General features: G+C 40.5%; 1 protein-coding gene across 2 annotated transcripts in view; it reads left to right on the top strand.

Annotated features, from left to right (window-relative positions):
- Window positions 1-18,619, top strand: part of stab1 (stabilin 1) — a 174,173-nt gene that overhangs the window by 84,233 nt on the left and 71,321 nt on the right. For both annotated transcript variants that reach the window (XM_086293106.1, XM_086293107.1), the window contains 7 exons: window positions 5,439-5,615; window positions 7,538-7,627; window positions 10,621-10,767; window positions 12,621-12,677; window positions 12,752-12,911; window positions 14,549-14,698; window positions 17,313-17,417. In XM_086293106.1, the coding sequence (XP_086149232.1) occupies window positions 5,439-5,615; window positions 7,538-7,627; window positions 10,621-10,767; window positions 12,621-12,677; window positions 12,752-12,911; window positions 14,549-14,698; window positions 17,313-17,417 (886 nt within the window). The remainder of the gene's footprint in view (window positions 1-5,438; window positions 5,616-7,537; window positions 7,628-10,620; window positions 10,768-12,620; window positions 12,678-12,751; window positions 12,912-14,548; window positions 14,699-17,312; window positions 17,418-18,619) is intronic.

Genomic DNA, 18,619 nt, shown 5'->3' with positions numbered 1-18,619 from the left:
CAGATGGGCTGTGTAGTTGGTCACCAGGTTCACACACATCTCAGGAGGGATTTTTGCCCACTCTTCTTCACAGAAACTCCATCCGTTTGGTTGCTGGTTGGCAACTTGAAGCTTCAGCCCCCTTCACAGATTTGCCACTCTTTTGTTGCTTTGGCAGTATATTTTAGGTCATTGTCGTGCTGAAAGACTGGTCCATGGTCAATCTTAAGCTTAAGCTTGGTGTTCTTTGGTTGATACTCAGCATTTCTCTTTGTCCAGAGTTGATGGGTGGAGTTGATTCCAAAAAGCTCAATTTTGGTTTAATCTGACATCACTTTCTCTCAAGCCTTCTCTGAGTCATTTAGATGTTCAGGAACAAACTTCATACGGGTCTGTACGTGTGCCTTCTTGAGCATAGGAACTCTGCAGGTGCTGAAAGATTTCAATAAATGATGGCGTGGTGTGTTAGCAGTCATGTTTTTGGTGACTGTGGTACCAACTGCCTTCAGATAATTAAAAAACTCCTTGTACCTGATGTCCTTTGACAGCTCCTTGGTCTTCTCCAGTGGTGGACAGGTTGGCTTGGAAGAAATTGATTCTGTGGACAGTCGTGCTTTCTACAATGAAATTTTATTTATAAAGCGCTAAATCAACAGTTTCTTCAAGGTACTTCATATTGTAAGATAAAGACCCTACGAGAAGAATACAGAGAAAACCCCAGCATCGAAAATATTATTAATAAATGATCAGACAAAAGAGGCTTTTCAGGGAATAAATGTTCAGTTTATATGGCATATGTCAGAACAAGATCCGGAGTGTGATTAAAGTGGTGGGTGGGCTCATTTACATTTTAAGAGAAGCCGATTGAGTCTAATAATAGATTGAATGCTATGTTGATGCTGTCATTTTGAGCATCTACATGGATGTTTTATTCACCCACAATAATTATTTTATCTGAACTGACCGTTAAATCAGATAAAAACAATAGATAACTACAAATAAAACTGTATTTGAGTTTTCCAGTTAGGTTGTACAAGGCTAAGAATCAGGCTTTCAGATATATTAAAACTCTGTCTTGGTCTGGGTCATAAATATAACTCATTGAGATCAGGACTATTTCTAATTATTTAATTGACTGATTGATTGTAATCTTTGCAGGCACACAGCCTGTGGTAGTAGGGGCTCAAATACCTATTTCACTCAGTGACATCCAAATCAATTTATAGCTCTTATGTAACATGTGGGGGGAGTTTTTCTGGTTTTTTTTTTTTTTTTTTTGGTGTTTTAGCAACACGAATACAATAATTACAAGTATCCCACATATAATTATGTACCAGCATGTCACAGAAAAAAGCTCTTCAGCTGGGCCTATAAATCATTATTTTCACCATGGTACTAAAACCATTAACAACCCCAAATATATATTTATAAAACAGACTGGGAGAAGTCTGTACAGACCTTAGATTTACAGTAAATTAATCAAGATATAGTAAAACTCCTTCATGGACACACACACTGCTTCACCCTCTCCAGGTACGTGTTTCAATGTTAGCGGCCTTTCCTGCAGACACGGGGAGTTTCCACACCTAATCAGATGGAGAAGCGTCCTTCCACATCCCCCCAGAGTCCCATAAAATCTACAAACCTGCATAACATAATAATAACAAGGTGCTCCCGATCACAATAACTCACGGTTGTTACTGTAGTGCACTGACGGTTATCACCAAAAGTGGCACATCCATGTCAGTCGCTGCAAGTTATCTCAGTGGTGCTGGCAGCTTTTTTAAATCCATGTATCTTTTTATCTTTTTATACAACAACAACAAAAAAAAAAAACGCCAGCAGATTTATCTTAAAATTTTCTAATTGATGAATGTGTTTGAAATGCATTTTTGGTCATGGCCAATAACTGGGGTTAACATTACTACATGTGGGTCATTGCTTCGCTTTAGCCGTGATGGATTCTCGATACTTTGCGTCATAGCAAGAAAATAGGCAACTTTGAAATTAGCAAATGGAAAAATCAGTTCTTTTTTAGGCTTTTGAAATGAAAATATGCTCCTGGTTTCATAATGTGGCCCTTGAACCCCGGAGGCTGCCATTTGTGACTTCTGCTTTATCTACTGCCAGTTTTGTGCCTCATACAGCTGTTTATGACACATGAATGTTGAATTTAGAAGACATAATGTTGGTTTTGGCTTCTCTTTACTCTTGAAGATGGGAGCTCAGATATATGTGAGACTTTCAGGAACAGGGCTTTACAATAAATGTGTCAGCCAGATGAGAGGCAGCCTTCTGAAACTGCGTATAGGCTGATGTTTTTACACAACGTTAAAATTAACAGCAGGAACTCAAACCACTTAACAATGTTTTGAGTTATCTGTGCTTTGGAACCTGGAAAAGGGATCCAGCAGGGAAAAAATACTCTCACATTCACTTTGGAAAAGTGACTGATGTTTCACACCAGAGACTGAAATCGTTAACAGGATAGGATGCCCCCTAAAAAATAAAATAACTGTCGTTAAAGAGAGTATTATACTTTACACCGTGTATGTAGACCTGAATGCACTGCATTAAGTTCTGTCAGCTAATGGTGAGATATGAGATGAGTTCAATTTAAAAAGTAAATAACAAAAGGTTAATAACAAAGTAATTTTTACCCTTCAGGTTTAAAAGACTGATGGGTCAGGGTACCACGCTGCCTGGCAAGTTTATGAATACGATAACTCAAAAACAAGGTGACGTAGGAGTTTGAAATCTAGGGGTAGCACTGGCAGTATGCCAGTTTATTTTTCTTTTTATAATAAATATTTCATGAATCCCAAATCAAAAGCCTAGTTAAGTTATATTAACATTACAATTTAAAAAATGTGCAGCTATTAAAATTTACATTCTTCTAAATATATTTTTCAGTAAACATTTTAAACAACCACCTACAGTACCTTCAGGGACCACCAGGGGGCCACACTATGGGAAAAATTATATTTATCGTGAAAGTACAAAATGGCTTCCTTCTGACCTTGACTGCTGTGTTTTTCACAGTAGGAATTGTATATGTCACAAAAGCTTGCATATAGTTAGTATATAGAAAGTATTTATGTTAACAAGACTGAAATAGGGAAATAGCCACATGTTCAGTTCAGAGACTGCATAGATACCAGTGCTTTTGTTCTTGCTGCAGCAAAGTAAAAAAAAAAGGGGAAGGCATTTTATGTTTATCCTGTGTTTAAGTGTCACAGTGTGAGCTGGTAACGCTCTGCAGTAGGCTCCTGCCCAGTTTAACCCCAGGCTATAAGGAGACAAAAACTAAACAGAATGAATTCACACTCAAAAACAGATCCTGTGCAGATTGTTCTTTGTTGATAGTTGACTATTTTATGACAAAGAGTCTTAAATATTTTTCTTACATCATACTGAATTGTATTCAGATGCTTAACACCTGGATTAACAATCTGATTCTGTAGTTTTTAGCTCATCTACCCAAAGGACTGAGCTTATGGCATGAAAAGCCATCCATGTGTCCATTTATCCACCACAGTAACACTGTAATCTTTACCTCACAGTGTAAAGAGCCTCGAGGCAGCTGTTGTTATGACTGATGCTATATAAATAAGCCTGAACTGAACTCAACTGAACTGTAGACGACCTTCTCCGACGAGATTATTTGTCAGAATTTTGTGAAACTTCCACACAGAGATTACCTTATCTCATATGTACTTTTTGCACAATGCTCAGTCTTTTGCACAACCTACTGTCATTGTTGCACTTTTCTGTGGCATTGTTGTGTCTGCACTGTCTTGAGTCTGTATCGTTCTGTTCTGTTCTGTCTGGTGTTGCACTGCCTCCAAGACCATAGCACCATGGTCTTGGAGGAACGTTGTCTCGTTTCACTGTATACTGTACCACTGCACATGGCTGGAATAACAATAAAGCCACTTGACTTGAAATTACATGATAGATTGAAACATCACTTTGCCATAAATGTTCTACGATCTTAATGTTTGTGAAAGTGGAGGGAGTGTTCTTCCTATTGATCGACTCCAAGATTAGAACCTCGAAATCGTCCTGTCACTGTTAATATTGTCAGCAATGTGCTTAATGCTATGACCTGCTGATGCAATCACATGTTCATGTTTTTGTGGTCATGGTTAGTTTCTTGACGTTCTTCTTCCTTTGGCTTTGCAATCACCACAGTGATTTGCCAACATCTCATCCTATCCCTACAATCTTCCTCCGTCACACCAACCCTCTGTATGTCCTCCTTCACTCCATGAACCTTCTCTGTGGTCTTCTTGTCTTCCTGCTTGGCAGCTCCTCTTGAACATCTTTGTCCTTGAGATGAGACTCTTTTGCCATAACAGGAAAATACATGGGTAGAGGTACCTTTAGACTCTATCGCAAAAAGGTTGATTCTATTTATCTGGACGTAGCGTTTTCAGTGGGAGAAACATTTTGTCACTCAACCAAGTGAGATTTACAGCGTCAGCTTACTGCAGGTTTCCTCCACCTTATAAACAGCACATTTCCATAATGACTAACACTAGCACCACTGATGAACAATGGGCTGTGAGGTCAGTTTCATTGTCGTTAATATGCAAATTGTCATGAATATTGATTAGCGGCCACTGCTCAATAACCATGAGTACCATTTTACAGAGAGTTGGAGAATGGTTGCAATCACAGCGTTGTAAGATGGTGAAAGATGTACCCTTAGGCCCTGTCCTCGATTCAGAGATGATCTTTCCCCTTTAAATGGCCTCCTTGACTCCCCGCTCAAACCAGCATTCCTCCCTGTCGAGGATACAAACATCCTCATCATTGTTAGCCAGTGGTGCTATAATACAATGGGCCAAAAAAGACCTAAAAGTGTCTTTTTTGGCCCATTGAAATTTGAGGCAATGTATGAACATGAATATTTCAAAACTTATTAAAGATAAAGGCTGCTGTTTTTATCATCATCATCATCAAGAATGAGGAGCTAAAATTTTATCAAGAACAATGATAGACCATTGAAAATTTCAGGCTTTATCGTTAATAGTTGTTGAGATATTCTTGTTCAAACACTGTTTCCAATTTTAGTGTGTGGAAAAAGGCCTGAAGGTGGGTCGACGAATCATTTTTTAAAAAGCATTTCATATTTCACAGGTATTTTTGTAAATATTCATATTTTGTACCATAACATTTTTAATGAAATCAAAGACTGTCAAACAGAAAACTTTGTTGATTAGAGACAGAATTACTCATGATAGACCTCCGCTGTGCAGCCCAGTATCACTGTACAACAGATTACACAGCAGATATGGCTTTCATAAAGGAAAAGATTAAGCTAAGTTCGATTTGTTCTAACATTTATCATAACATTTGTATCTAGTAAAATTAATTTCAAGTGTTTCTAAAATGTCAAAAAAAAAAATCAATGTGCAAGACTCACTGTTAAGTGCTTTTATCACTTTTTGCAGATTGCAGGCCTCCTCCCTACACTCAATATGGCTGTCCACCAACCATTCACCGTGTTTTGGCCCACAAACAAGGCCATGGAGTCCTTGCCACCTGAAAGGCAGCTCTGGCTCATCCACCCTTTACACCGGGACCGGCTGGCTGCCACCTTAAAGGCTCACATCATTCGCAACTCAAAGGTAGGAGGAGAATGACTGGATGAATAACGAAGTGTTCTTTTGGATAGAGCCGATTACGAATGGCAAAAAGAGATGTGTAGGGTTATAATCCAATTCAATATTATTTATACAATGCCAAATCACAACTGCCGCCTCAAGGCGCTTTTATATTGTAAGGTAGACCTAGAGCTGGGCGATATAAGATTTTTTCATATCACGATATGTTTTTTTCATTTCAGGCGATAACGATATCTATCACGATATAAGCCAAATAACTATATTTGTAAGATTTAAATGTGCCGTTGCTCACAAGTAAAATGTGAAATAATCAGCAGCTTGTTTTTATTTAAATATTTATTTCCCATAATAAGTTCAACAGGGTAGATGTACTTAAGGAACATGAGACTTTTTCAGATAAATAAAGGCAAATATTGCAAACTACACAAAAGGCAGCCGCTAAAGCGTTTAAGTTTCAAAATAGAACAAACGAAACAGACTACTAAATTGTCAATTCCACTTAGAAACAAAATATTAATTCTAAAAATAAATCTTAGTTTGTTTTACAGAAGAACAGACAAAACTGACTAACTTTTGTCAATATCAAATAAACTGAGAACTAAAAGGAAATTCTCAATCTCTCCTTGTTGTATAGCTCAGCTTTTCAAACAGTTTTAACAGTTACTTTAGTCTGACAAAAGCCGAATGACGAATTAGCGCTTCCAGTCAGAGATTGCGCATTCACCGCTTCATTGTATTTCCAGACTTGCTTTCGGCACATTTATAGTGCGCGCTGCTCTGTTTTTTGTCAGACTTGAAATAGCCGAAATACCTTCACACTACAGAACTTCTATGGCTCTTCCGTTCGACAATCTCTCCGGCATTGGAACCATCATCTGTTTTCTCTTCGGTAACCTTCGGTCACGCTTGGTTGATTTTTCTCTAGTCGGCACACTCATTTCCTCCATTACCCGGGCGGCATGGCGGCTGGCTGCTTCCCAAAACAAATACACATGTGCGGCTTGGCACTTGTGCTGTACGTAACAAGTCACGTGACGTGGCACTGTGGATGTGATTGGTTTGGCTCTGCGCTACTTAATTTGGATCGGCTGTTGTTCTTTTTTTTTTTTTAAAGAGGACAAGAGAGACGAGGCCTATCGCAATAGTTTAACTTTTCTATCGAGGAAAAGTTATTTTGCAATACATATTGTTATCGTTCTATCGCCCAGCTCTAGGTAGACCCCTACAATAATACAACATAGAAAACCCCAAAAACCATACGACCCCCTTTGTAAGCACTTTGGCGATAGTGGGAAGGAAAACTCCCATTTAACTGGAAGAAACGTCCTCTAGAACCAGGCTCAGGGAGAGGCAGCTCATCTCTGTGCTTGTCCTGCTAGCGTTCGATACTGTTGACCATAATATTCTATTAGAAAGATTAGAGCACGCTGTAGGTATTACAGTTACTGCGCTGCAGTAGTTTGAATTTTATCTGTCTAATAGACTCCAGTTTGTTCATGTAAATGGAGATTCTTCTTCAAAAGCTGAGGGTTCAGTGTTAGGACCAATTCTGTTTACATTATACATGCTTCCCTTAGGCAGTATCATTAGAAGGCATAGCATACATTTTCACTGCTGTGCAGATGACACACTATCCATGAAGCCAGATAACACACACCATTTAGTTAAACTGCAGAAATGTCTTAAAGACATGAAGAAAATCTCTGTAGATGTGGATGTGAACATGAGCCCTGAATTGGCTAAGCCAAGAAAATGAATGAATTGCATTAATAAAGTAATAACATTCTCTTGATCTGCTTTTAGGGTTTGTATCAAAAGATGTTTAAGCACATATTTAATCAGAATCATTGACAATATTAAAGTTTTTCTAAACCTTTTCCTTTGAAGCATTATGCCTGTGTGTGTGTGTGTGTGTGTGTGTGTAGGTGACAAATGTTGGACTGCCGACTAAATTTTCATCCTTCCGCACGATGCATGGATCCACCATCAAGTTCAGCTGTGACCGGAGCCTGGTGGTGAGGAAACACACACACATAAACCAAATGAGTGGCCATTACTTCTTCCACTCCTGGCAGTTAATTGTTGCTATATTAACTAGTGTTGCTACATGGTGAAAGCACTGTTCCCACAGGTTGGTTGATCAAACCTAGGACCTCTCCTGGGATTTGTTTCCTATAACTGACTAAAAATGTGCCTGGGTGGTGTGGCTCAGCATCTAGACATTGTTGGCTACAGGGGGAGCACCTTCTCTGCAACACTCAGTCTTTACGACCTCATGGCATGCAAGCGGGTCTGCTGAGGTTATCCACCTGAGGTGCTCCATGTGCCCCTGCTTGGGTCTTACCCATGACAGTGTGTGTGCTCTGTGGCCTTGGGCCTAGTCTGTGCATCGCCACTGGCTGGATGACCGTACATGCTCTGCCTCTACCCCAAAGCAAGTCCACCCCCAGCGGGTTCCTACAAGTACTGACTAATGAGCGTCAGAGTTCTCATGGAGGAACTCCTGCCTAGAAAACCTTACTCTTTTCAAAACTTTGTCTCTGAATGTGGAAACCTCAAAAACTCTGATATGACTCTTATTGGTGGTTCACTCAATTCATGCATCAATGAAGAATGCAATTGGTTGCAAGAACTAATGTGGGGGTGGCTGTAGCTGAGGAGGTAGTGCAGGTCATCTACCATTTGGAAAGTTGGTCGTTTGCTCCCTTTCTGATCCAGTTTGCGTGCCAAGGTATCCTTGGGCAAAATGCATTCATCAGAGTATGAATGTGCGTGAATGTTAGCTAGAAAAGGATTGAATGAATGCATGTGTGAAAGGGTGAATAAGATATGTTTTATAAAACACTTTCAATGCTCAGATAAAATAGAAAAGTGCTATATAAGAACATGTTACCATTTTACACAGACAGGAAAGTCAAAGCTTAGCCCACAGATAATTTTAATGTCTGTCATAAGTAGGTACTACAAGGGCCTAGTTACTGTGTGGTTGGCACATGTTATAAACAGACCCGTGAGTGAATTACTTTTATCAACTGATTGATCATGCAGTGATTTTACAGGTCTGTAAACACGAGATGTCTGCAAAAGTATTACCTCACCCATTCAAATAATTGAATTCAAGTGTTCTGCTCACTGTCATCAAATCAAATCAAAATTTATTTCTATAGCACATATTAGAAACAACAAAGTTGACCATAGTGCTTCAGAGTCAGACAGAGTAAAAGCATGAGACAATTAAAACAAAACAACAAGAAAAAACAGGGCAGGAAACAATCGGTGACAACACAAGCCAGATAATAGCCAACTAGTTAGAATCTAAGTAAAAAAAAATAGGTTTTAAGACAAGATTTAAAAGACTGGATAGACTCGGAGGTATGAATATGAGCAGGGAGGTTATTCCAGAGTCTAGGCGCTACGGTTGCAAAGGCCCGGTCACCTCTGGACTTCAGTCGAGACCTAGGTCATGTTAGGAGCATCTGATTTGAAGATCTTAGTGCTCTATTTGGATTGTACAAATGGAGGAGTTTGGAAAGATAGCTGGATGCTAAATTATTTAGAATTTAAAAGTAAACAAAAGAATTTTAAAATCTATAGGAAATTTAACAGGGAGCTAAAATTGGAGTGATGTGATCATAGATTCTAGTACATGTTAAGAGACGCGCAGCTGCATTTTGAACTAACTGAAGCCGGTAAAGAGAAGAGTGTTGGAGGCCCAAGTAGAGGGAGTCGTAGTAGTCCAGTCTGGATGTGATGAATGCGTGGATACGTTTCTCCTTAAAGGAAGGAACGGCTTTGCTTTAGATATCTGACGCAACTGGTAAAAGCTGTTTTTTTTTACCACAGTGGAGACCTGTTTCTCTGATTTAAAAGAGCTATCCAAGAACACTCCGAGGTTTCTTACAGTGAACGAGAGATGGCTAGCAAGAGGACCACAGGTGTATAAAATCAAGCACATAGGCATGCAGACTGCTTCTACAAAGATTTGTGAATTCAGGAGCTCAGTGAATTCCAGCTTTGTACCTGATGCTGAGGCACATAGTGCACAGAAGCCCCCAACTTTCTGTAGAGTCAGTTGCTACAGACCTCTGAATGTGACCTTCAGTTTAGATCAGAACATTACAGAATAGGTTTCTATAGCCCAGCAGCTGCATTCAAGTCTTACATCAATGAGTGCAATGCAAAGTGTGGATGTAGTAGTGTAAAGTACACCACCACTGGACTCTAGAAGTGACGAATTGCGTATAGCCCCAAGTTCTGGTTGACAATAAAGGGAGTAACTGAATCGCACCTCTCCGTCTGGCGCTCCAATAAAGGAGTCTGGGTTTGGCACTGCACTGTGCCAAGTGTAAAGTTTGGTGGATGTGGTTTATGATGTGGGGTTGTTTTTCAGAAGTTGGGCTCAGCCCCTTTGTTCCGGTGAAGGGAACTCGTAATGCTTCAGCATATCTAAACATTTTGAACAATTTCATGCTCCCAACTTTGTGGTAACAATTTGGGGAACGCTCCTTCCTGTTCCAAGATGACTGCACACCAGTCAACATGCAAGGGCCATAAAGACATGGATGGCAAGTTTGGTGTGGAAGAACTTGACTGGCCTCCACAGAGTCCTGACCTTAGCTTGACAGAACACCTTTGGGATGAATTAAACTGGAAACTGCGAGCTAGGATTTCTTGTCCAACATCAGTGTCTGACCTCACTAATCCACTTCTGGAAGAATGGTCAAAAATTCCTATAAACACATGCTCTTAAACCTTGTGGAAAGCATTCCCAGAAGAGTTGAAGCTGTTATAGCTGCACAGGGTGGGTTGAGATCATATTAAACCCGAGCGAATACTTTTGGTTATATAGTGTATTGTGAATATTCACAAAACTCCTGCTGTTTGTTTTTACACCACCAACAAAATGATCATAACATCACGCTGTTGTCTCTACTGAATGGTTTCCATTTTAGTCTACTCTGTTATTGCTTAGTAGTTGTATTTTTTTAAAATGTGTGTCTGTTTTTAGGGTTCAGTAGTAATAAATGAAAATGAGGCCAAGGTAGTGGACCGCTACCTGAACTTCCAGAATGGCGTGGCCTATGGCATCGACCAGCTGCTGGAACCTGCTGGCCTCGGGGCATTCTGTGACACCATCGAGAACAGAACCACTTACGTGAGTAACACTAACAATGCTACCACTTCAACACCAGTACCGCCACTGGGGGAGTCATTTTTACTGTGTGCCCCAACAGCATTAGTAAATGCAGTGATGTAATTTACTAAAGAAATTATGTTGTTTATTTTCATCTGATTTTCAAAATTATAATCAAAAGGTTCTCAAAATAAAAAAAGAAATCTGTTTATTGGGTTCGTTAGTTTTGATTTAGACTGATTAGACAAGGCTAGGGAAAGTGTTTGTTACTGCAGGTAAAAAATTAAGCTAAACATAACAAATGGAAATGCTTATGTAAATGGTGAAACTTAACCCAAATTTAGAATGAATACAATAAATTAAGTATTATTTATATAGTATAGCTCCAAGTTCTGGTTCAGAGTAAGTAAGCAGGTAAGCAAGTCTCAGTTTCAGCTGTGTAGAGAAGACTTTGAACCACGGGTTTGACAGGTTGCAGCAAGAAAGCCATTGCTAAGACATCAGAATAAGACAGAGGCTTGTCTGGGCCATGAAACACTGCCATCGGACCACTGAAGACTGAAAAAAAAGTTTTATGGACTGATGAATCATATTTTGAAATCTTCAGTTCATCATACAGGATCTTTGTATGCCGTCAGGTAGGCGAAAGGATGGTTCCACATCGTGTGGCATCAACTGTCAAACATCGACAAGGAAGTGTGGTTGTCTGGGGCTGTTTGTGCTGGAGTCAGGGTCCATGATTTCTTTTTAAACTCAAATTGCTTATTTTACTATGCTTTCATTTCAGTGTGCAATGTGAAATTAAACTGCATAATCTTTAATAAAAAAATGGAATAAAAAATAGTTCTAAAATTTTTGACCAGTAGTGTATGCACAGAAAAGGAACCGAGACATATAGCAGATTAGATAAAAGTTGAAATTATCCTTTAATTAAAACAGATTATCTTTGATCATAGGATTTATTTTAAAATTTAGGAAGCTAAATTGTTTATTAGCTTCTTCTTGTGTAGAGTAGGAATAGATCATACAATTGCCTCTGACCTTTAGCAACCAAGCTAACAACTAAGCTAAGCTTTGTTTCACTAAATTGTTGGGATTGAATAATGTGTAATTCCCAGGATGAGCGCCAGGTGAATAAACACCTGTCATGCGAAGGCTGTGTGCAGGCAGGAGTGGTGGTAAGGGGGACCCAAAGTACAGACTCCGGAGACAAACGTGAACTCAAAAAAAAAAAACAGCTGTAATGCTGAACTCAAAGTAACAAACTTCAAAATTACAAAGAATGCATGCAGGCAGGCCACAAAGCATGAATGAGGGTAGATCGCAACACGGACAGATGAAAACACAGGGCTTATATACACAGAGGGAGCAATCAGGGAATGAGAGACAGGAGGGAAACACAGCTGGACAAATCAGGGCTGATGAGACAAAGGAAGCAAAACCAGACGCATTAACATGAGACACGGATTTTTAAAGTAAAACAGGAAACACAGACTGAACTTACAGACGCACAAGCAGGCACTGCAACAGAGGGAACAGAGACGTGGGACCAGGGCAGACACAGACACTGACTGGACACAGAATAGAGGGAGTAAGGAAACCAAAACTTCAGAACTAAATAATCACACACCAAGAAGAACTGGGGAAAAATAGAAATGCAAAACAGAAACCAAAACTTTCACAATAAACTAAGATGACAGCACAAATAAAAGGTACAAAACTAAAACCACTGGGTCAGCGACCCAGATATCCTAACAACACCAGAAAACTACAAAGGCTCTCACATTAGCATGTGCCCTGGTGGATTAAGTAGGGCTTTAACCCTGTTATCTCATGACAAATAATCATTATCTCACTTGTCTTAAATATTTCAGGGGCGCTGTGGAAGCTGCGTCTTCACCCCGTCCTGTCCCTTCAAACACTATGACACGGTAAGGTCTGCTAAAGCATGTGAGCATTAGCTGCAAAGACTGTGGAGATAAATATCATTTCTGTATTCTTCCAGGGAAAGACGGAGCGCTGTTTGAACTTGCGCTCCAGGTATCGCTACTCATACTTGTATGATGACCTGGATCGTTTCAGCAGATATGGCTGTAGGAGAGTTTGTAGCTTTCCAGGCTGGGTACAGAAGTGCTGCAAAAACCACTTCGGGCGAGACTGTCAAGGTAAGAGGGGAAGGGATGGAGGCACTTATGTGAGGAATTGTGCTTTTGTTTGTACAGAGATGTTCTTGGTTTTTGCAGCTTGTTTAAAGACTGAGTTACAAATTCTGAAAGTCACAGGCTTTAGTTTGGAAGTTGTTGAGTTTGTGTAGTTTTTATTGAAAGCATGTTTTCTCAAAGATATCAGTCACGCTTCTGGTTGACTAGATATTACTGATGCTTACTTAGTTTAATGTCCAAGTGAGAAAAATGTGGACTTACGGTCTTTCTAAACTGCTGTGAAAAAGTATTTGTCCCCTTCCTGATTTCACACTGCCATGTTTCAGATCAGGAATCAGATTTTAATATTAGACAAAGATAATAATAAGATACCAATACACGAGCCGAGATAAGAGATGGACACATGACAACTCACATCTACTGGACATGACACAAGACCACATCCATCCTTGGATGAACAATGCCTGATACAGATACGTGTTTAACACAACCAACCATATATGGGAAACACACTGTAACATGTGCACCAATTCTGATCTCTGATCACACTTTCAGAATGGCTTGTGTAAAGTGCACATAAACATCAACATCCTCATCCAGGAAGAAGCGCTCAGTCAAGAGACTGTTGATCGGCGTTGGAGTTTCCCTGGTTTTATTTAGCTTTTTCTTTATTTGTGTTATCCCTTGTTTAAAAGCTGTAATTTCACAGATGATAGCGACATCACTCACAGCATATGCAGATGTACCACAAACCGATGAGGATCATGAAGACTTCTTTTCCCATTTGTTAGATGAAGATGAAGTGCAACTAATGATGTAGTAACTGAAAATGTGAAAGACAAGTAGTTACTTACTGATAACATGTACATTTCATTTCGTGATAAAAAGGAGGGAATGTCAGAAGAAAATTGTACCTAGTGTGATCAGCTACATGAAATGTGCTCAATTTATGGATCACTAAGCAATCCACATGTCTACGTGACTTTTCACATAAACTCTTGTGTGATAAACTTATTTAGCAACTAACAGCTTCCTCTATGTTAAGAACATACAGACTTAGAAAAGGGGAACCTCAGCTCTGAGTTCTTAGAATAACTTTGTTATCTTTGTACACACATGTGACAAGCTTGCATAAATAAAGAACGCAGACAGTGACAGAGCGCGAGTCCATGAGTGCCTCCTGCGAGGACGAGCGCTCTGTGACTGCCTTCGCGAGTAAAGACGACTGCAGTGTTTGTGTTTTCTAACTCAGGTGTCTTAGCTGAAGAACTGTGGGGCGATTCTTCGAAATCCCCTGTCACCAGATTATATTTAACTTGTGTTATCTACACGTGACAAATGTAAAAAGCTAGGAAATCAAGGAGGGGGTAAATACTTTTTCACAGCACTGCAAGCCGTCTTGGTAATGCCTATGGGCAGTTGTTTTGAAGCCCCTGGAGTAAAACCTTTTTTCAGAGGTCACAGGGACATGAAAGCTGGGTAAGGCTGGTTGTGCCACCATGTTTACCTTTGCAGAATTCTCCCACAGACTTCCGTCTCTGTCAGGTCCCACTGAGCAAAGTTAATAAAGACTGGAAGAGAGTTTCTTTTTTTCTTTGTTTCCATGCTATGTTTTGACCCTTTTCTTCTGTCTGTTGCAGTTTGTTCAGGTGGTTTGGAGGCCCCTTGTGGCAAACATGGCGACTGCAACGACGGTAATCTCGGTACTGGAACATGTAGATGCCACACCGGATTCAGAGGGGAATCCTGCGAACTGTGTGTCGCTGGGTTCTATGGCCCTAACTGCACAGGTAAAATGCTTTTTAGTTTTTATCATCGCTCAGTGGAAAAACAAAGAGAGTGCACCTAAGGTCTGCTCTCCAACAGCTCTCCAGAAGTGGCTGTTGGAGAGACCAAACAGCCACTTCATAAATGAATGGCACAACATAGAAGAACCCCTCAATGGGACAAGACTCAGCGGTTCATCTGCATCTAAAGGACAAAGGTCACTCTTTCGAGGATGCCAATGTTCACAGGTGGTTTGAAAGAGGAGTGAAAGAAGCCATCGATGTCACCATCTTTGAACAGAGGCGGTGGCTTACGACACCAACTGTCTGCCATCTATTATCCAATTTTTAAATTCCCTCCCAGACGCCTTAACGCCCACTCACATCCTGGGCCATCTGACCTCTGACCTTTCTAGAAATAAGACGAGTAGATAATCAAAAACAATCACAAGCAACATCCATAAGTGAAGACTGACTCTGGAATGGAGGAATTCTCACTTCACAGCTTCCTCCTCCATCCTCACACCTTTTCCTCACAACTCTCCCACTTGACTGGGATGAGCTGAGGAAGGGAGGAGACATGTGAGTGTAATGAAAAGCAGCACTTGAGGCAGCAGCTCTCTACCACCTGCAGGGGGCAGTGCATAGAAATGCAAAATCTCAATCATAAATTTGGTGCACGATTTTGGTATTAAAAAAAAACAAAATGTAAAAATAAGAGGAGGGTGCGTTTCAGCCCTTTGATGTATTCACCATGGCTGCGTTGTGACCCTTTAATACGCTGTGGCGAAAGAAAGTAGCAAATCTGGCATCAGCAGACAGTCTCACCCCCATCAGCTCTCCAGCAGTCTGTCACCATGGCAACACTCCACACTCACCATCACACAGCTGGGTGTGTTTCCAGCTCAGGACAAACCTGCCAGCTGTCTTCGCTTAGAGCCAAACCACCAGAGCAGATTTTTTGTTTTTCTTTAAATGTGGATACGAATGCTCATCTTTGCCTGTTTGAGTTTAACAGTCTTTATTAAATCCAACTCAGTGTTTCTCCACAGAGGAACACAGGTGTGTCCTCGCTTTGGAGGAGACGGCAGAGGTGTCAGTTAGAGCTGGAGTCGATTTGAAACTCTTCGTCACAGCAGGAACAAAACACGTCGCCATGGTTGCTCAATTCATCCAGAGCAGATTGAGGTCTGCAAAGAGCACTCTGCAGCTTTAGTTAAAGTGAAGCTGTTGCATAACAGCTCTTATAAAAACAATGAAACTTTTGATGAAAAAAACAGCATTTATGTAATATTTAATTAACCCATGATTATTAAGTCGTGTGTTACAGCAATTAAAATATTAGTATTATTAACAACAATAATAATAATACTAATAATTATATCTGACAGATGTCTCTCAGCCTGAAAGATGATATATTGTATTAAAGATGGTGACAACATGAAGCTTTCCTGTCTCTGTTCTTGTGGCAGCAGAGCTGAATCAGTCTTTTGGGGAAGATGCTCCGCTGCCTCCTAGTAAGCAGTGCAGAGGGTGGCCAGGATTATCCATTATGGATAACAGCTGGTGCAGTGACCTTCTCTTACCAGCTCTGATGTTTCTCACAGCTGACTGATAGAAAATGTCCATTATGTTTCTGCACATGTTGAAGAGCCTGCTCACCCCTTCTTGTATACATCCTTCCAGTTTAGTCTGTTTTTCATGTGGATGCTCGGCTACTTGTACTCCTCCACCACATCGGCATCCTGTCCCAGGATAGACATGGGCCATGTAGCCATCCTTGATGGTAAATGGCCTTTATTTGTATAGCGCTTTACTTAGTCCCTATGGACCCCAAAGTGCTTTACACTACATTCAGTCATCCACCCATTCACACACTGGTGATGGCAAGCTACACTGTAACCACCAAATCTGACAGAGCTATGCCATTCTAACATACTGAAGACTGACTGTCAGGTAGTCAGTAATCCATGAGATGGTGGACGTGTTCACTGATATTTTCAGGAGCTTCTCGCTCAGAAGCAGCAGCTGAATCATTTCAAATTTACTTGATAAATCATAGAAAGTATCCTCACTGTGCAGCTGTTACTCTCCAGATTGGGAGTAGGTTCTCTGCAGCATGGAGATGATTGAATCATCCACTCCCAGATTTGGTTGGTGTACAAACTGCAGAGGATCAATAGATGTTTCCACCTGTGGTCTCAGGTGAGCCAAAACTGGTGTTTCCAGTACCTTCTTCACATGCGACGTGAGAACAGCTGGTCGATAATTGTTAAGCTCTGATGGTGTCAGCTTCTCTGGTAGAGAGGATGTTATCTATAACGCTGATTTGTTCTCCTCTGTCAGACTCGGGCTGCAAATGTGACTCAGGTTCACAGACAGCTCACCACCATAGATCCTTGGAGCATAAATAAAATCAAAAGCATAATATTAAAATAAGAAATATGACAAAAATTAGATTTATGCTGTGTGATTTATGAAGTGGACCTTATCTGCTTTTCATTTTTTATATTTTAAAAATAATGTTGCTCATATAAAACATAATCCAGATGTGAGCCCAAAGCTCAGGCTTCAGGCTGCTCTAAATGCTCATTTCACAGTTTTTTTCTACTCTTCAAGTCAAGTTTGTCTCTCTCAGCCTGTTCCTGCAGGAACCAGGGAAGGTGCAATGATGGCATTGGAGGATCTGGACAGTGTATCTGCAAGCCGGGCTGGGAGGGCAATCGCTGCCAGAACAAAATAGGTGAGATTTCTTCTTGAATGCACAAAGATATGAGACCCTGATCGGGTTTTAATGGTCAACAAAGCTCATGAAAAGAGCCACTGGTTGGTACTGAGGTTGTAAAAATTCTAAAACATCTACAAATGTATGATTTTTGTTTATTATTTCTTAAATAAAGCTCACAATTTTTTTAAACAGATGGATACCTTGGTAACCATTAAGGCATGGTTAAATTATCCCTAAACCAAGCCCGTGGTCATTTTAAACCTTAACCAAGTTATTATAAAACAATGAATCTGAGGTGCTTTCTTTTATTTTGTCATGTATACTGTTACAGTGGTGAATATTTACTTTAAATAAGGTCGGAGTTGCAAATAATGAGGTGAGTGTCTGTAATACCTACTGTATGAGCAGACTATCTTCATGGCTTTGTACACAGGTCGGGCATAACATTATGACCACTGACAGATAAAATGAATAACACTTATTATCTCTTCATCATGGCACCTGTTAGTGGGTGGACTATATTCGGGATAAAGTGCACATTTTGTCCTCACAGTTGATCTGTTAGAAGCAGGAAAAATGGAGTCGACTGCATCAGAGCAGCTCTTATTGGGTGTTCCTGGTCTGCAGTGGTGAAACAGTTACAGGGTCATGGGCAGCCAAGACTCACTGATGGGAAGTGAAGGCTGACCTGTGTTTTCTGATCCAACAGATGCTACTGTAACCTATCCTGCAGAAAAAGTTTGTTCTGGTTCTGATAGAAAGATATCAGGATAAACAGTTCATCACAGTTTGTTGCACATTGGGCTGCAGACCAGTCAGGATGCCCTTGGTGACCCCAGTCCACCACCAAAAGCACCAACAATGGACATGAGAGCATCAGACCTGGACCACAGAGCAATGAAAGAAGGTGCCTTGGCCTGATGAATCACACACTATGGACTGTGGGACAAAGTTAAGCCTCTGGAGGCAGTGTAATGCTTTGGGCAATGTTCTGCTGGGAATCCTTAGGTCTTGCCCTTCATGTGGATGCTACTTTGTTAGGTCCCACCTACCTAAGCACTGCTGCAGACCATGTAGACCCTTTCATGGAAACAGTAAATGGTTCAGTAGGATAATGTGCGCTGCCTGCCTGAGGAGCAGAGCAACGAGTTTGAGGTGTTGATTTTGCCTGTAATTTCCCAGATCTCTCTGATAACCATAGCACACTCTCAGGGGTC

The sequence above is a fragment of the Aulonocara sp. 'chitande type north' Nkhata Bay genome, linkage group LG5, assembly GCF_057382095.1.
Source record: "Aulonocara sp. 'chitande type north' Nkhata Bay isolate Kocher_YH1m ecotype deep benthic linkage group LG5, A_spYH_male_GT1.1, whole genome shotgun sequence".
NCBI classification, from domain to species: Eukaryota; Metazoa; Chordata; class Actinopteri; order Cichliformes; family Cichlidae; genus Aulonocara; species Aulonocara sp. 'chitande type north' Nkhata Bay.
Note: the sequence above shows the minus strand (reverse complement) of the source record. Positions and strands in the feature narration are given on the sequence as shown.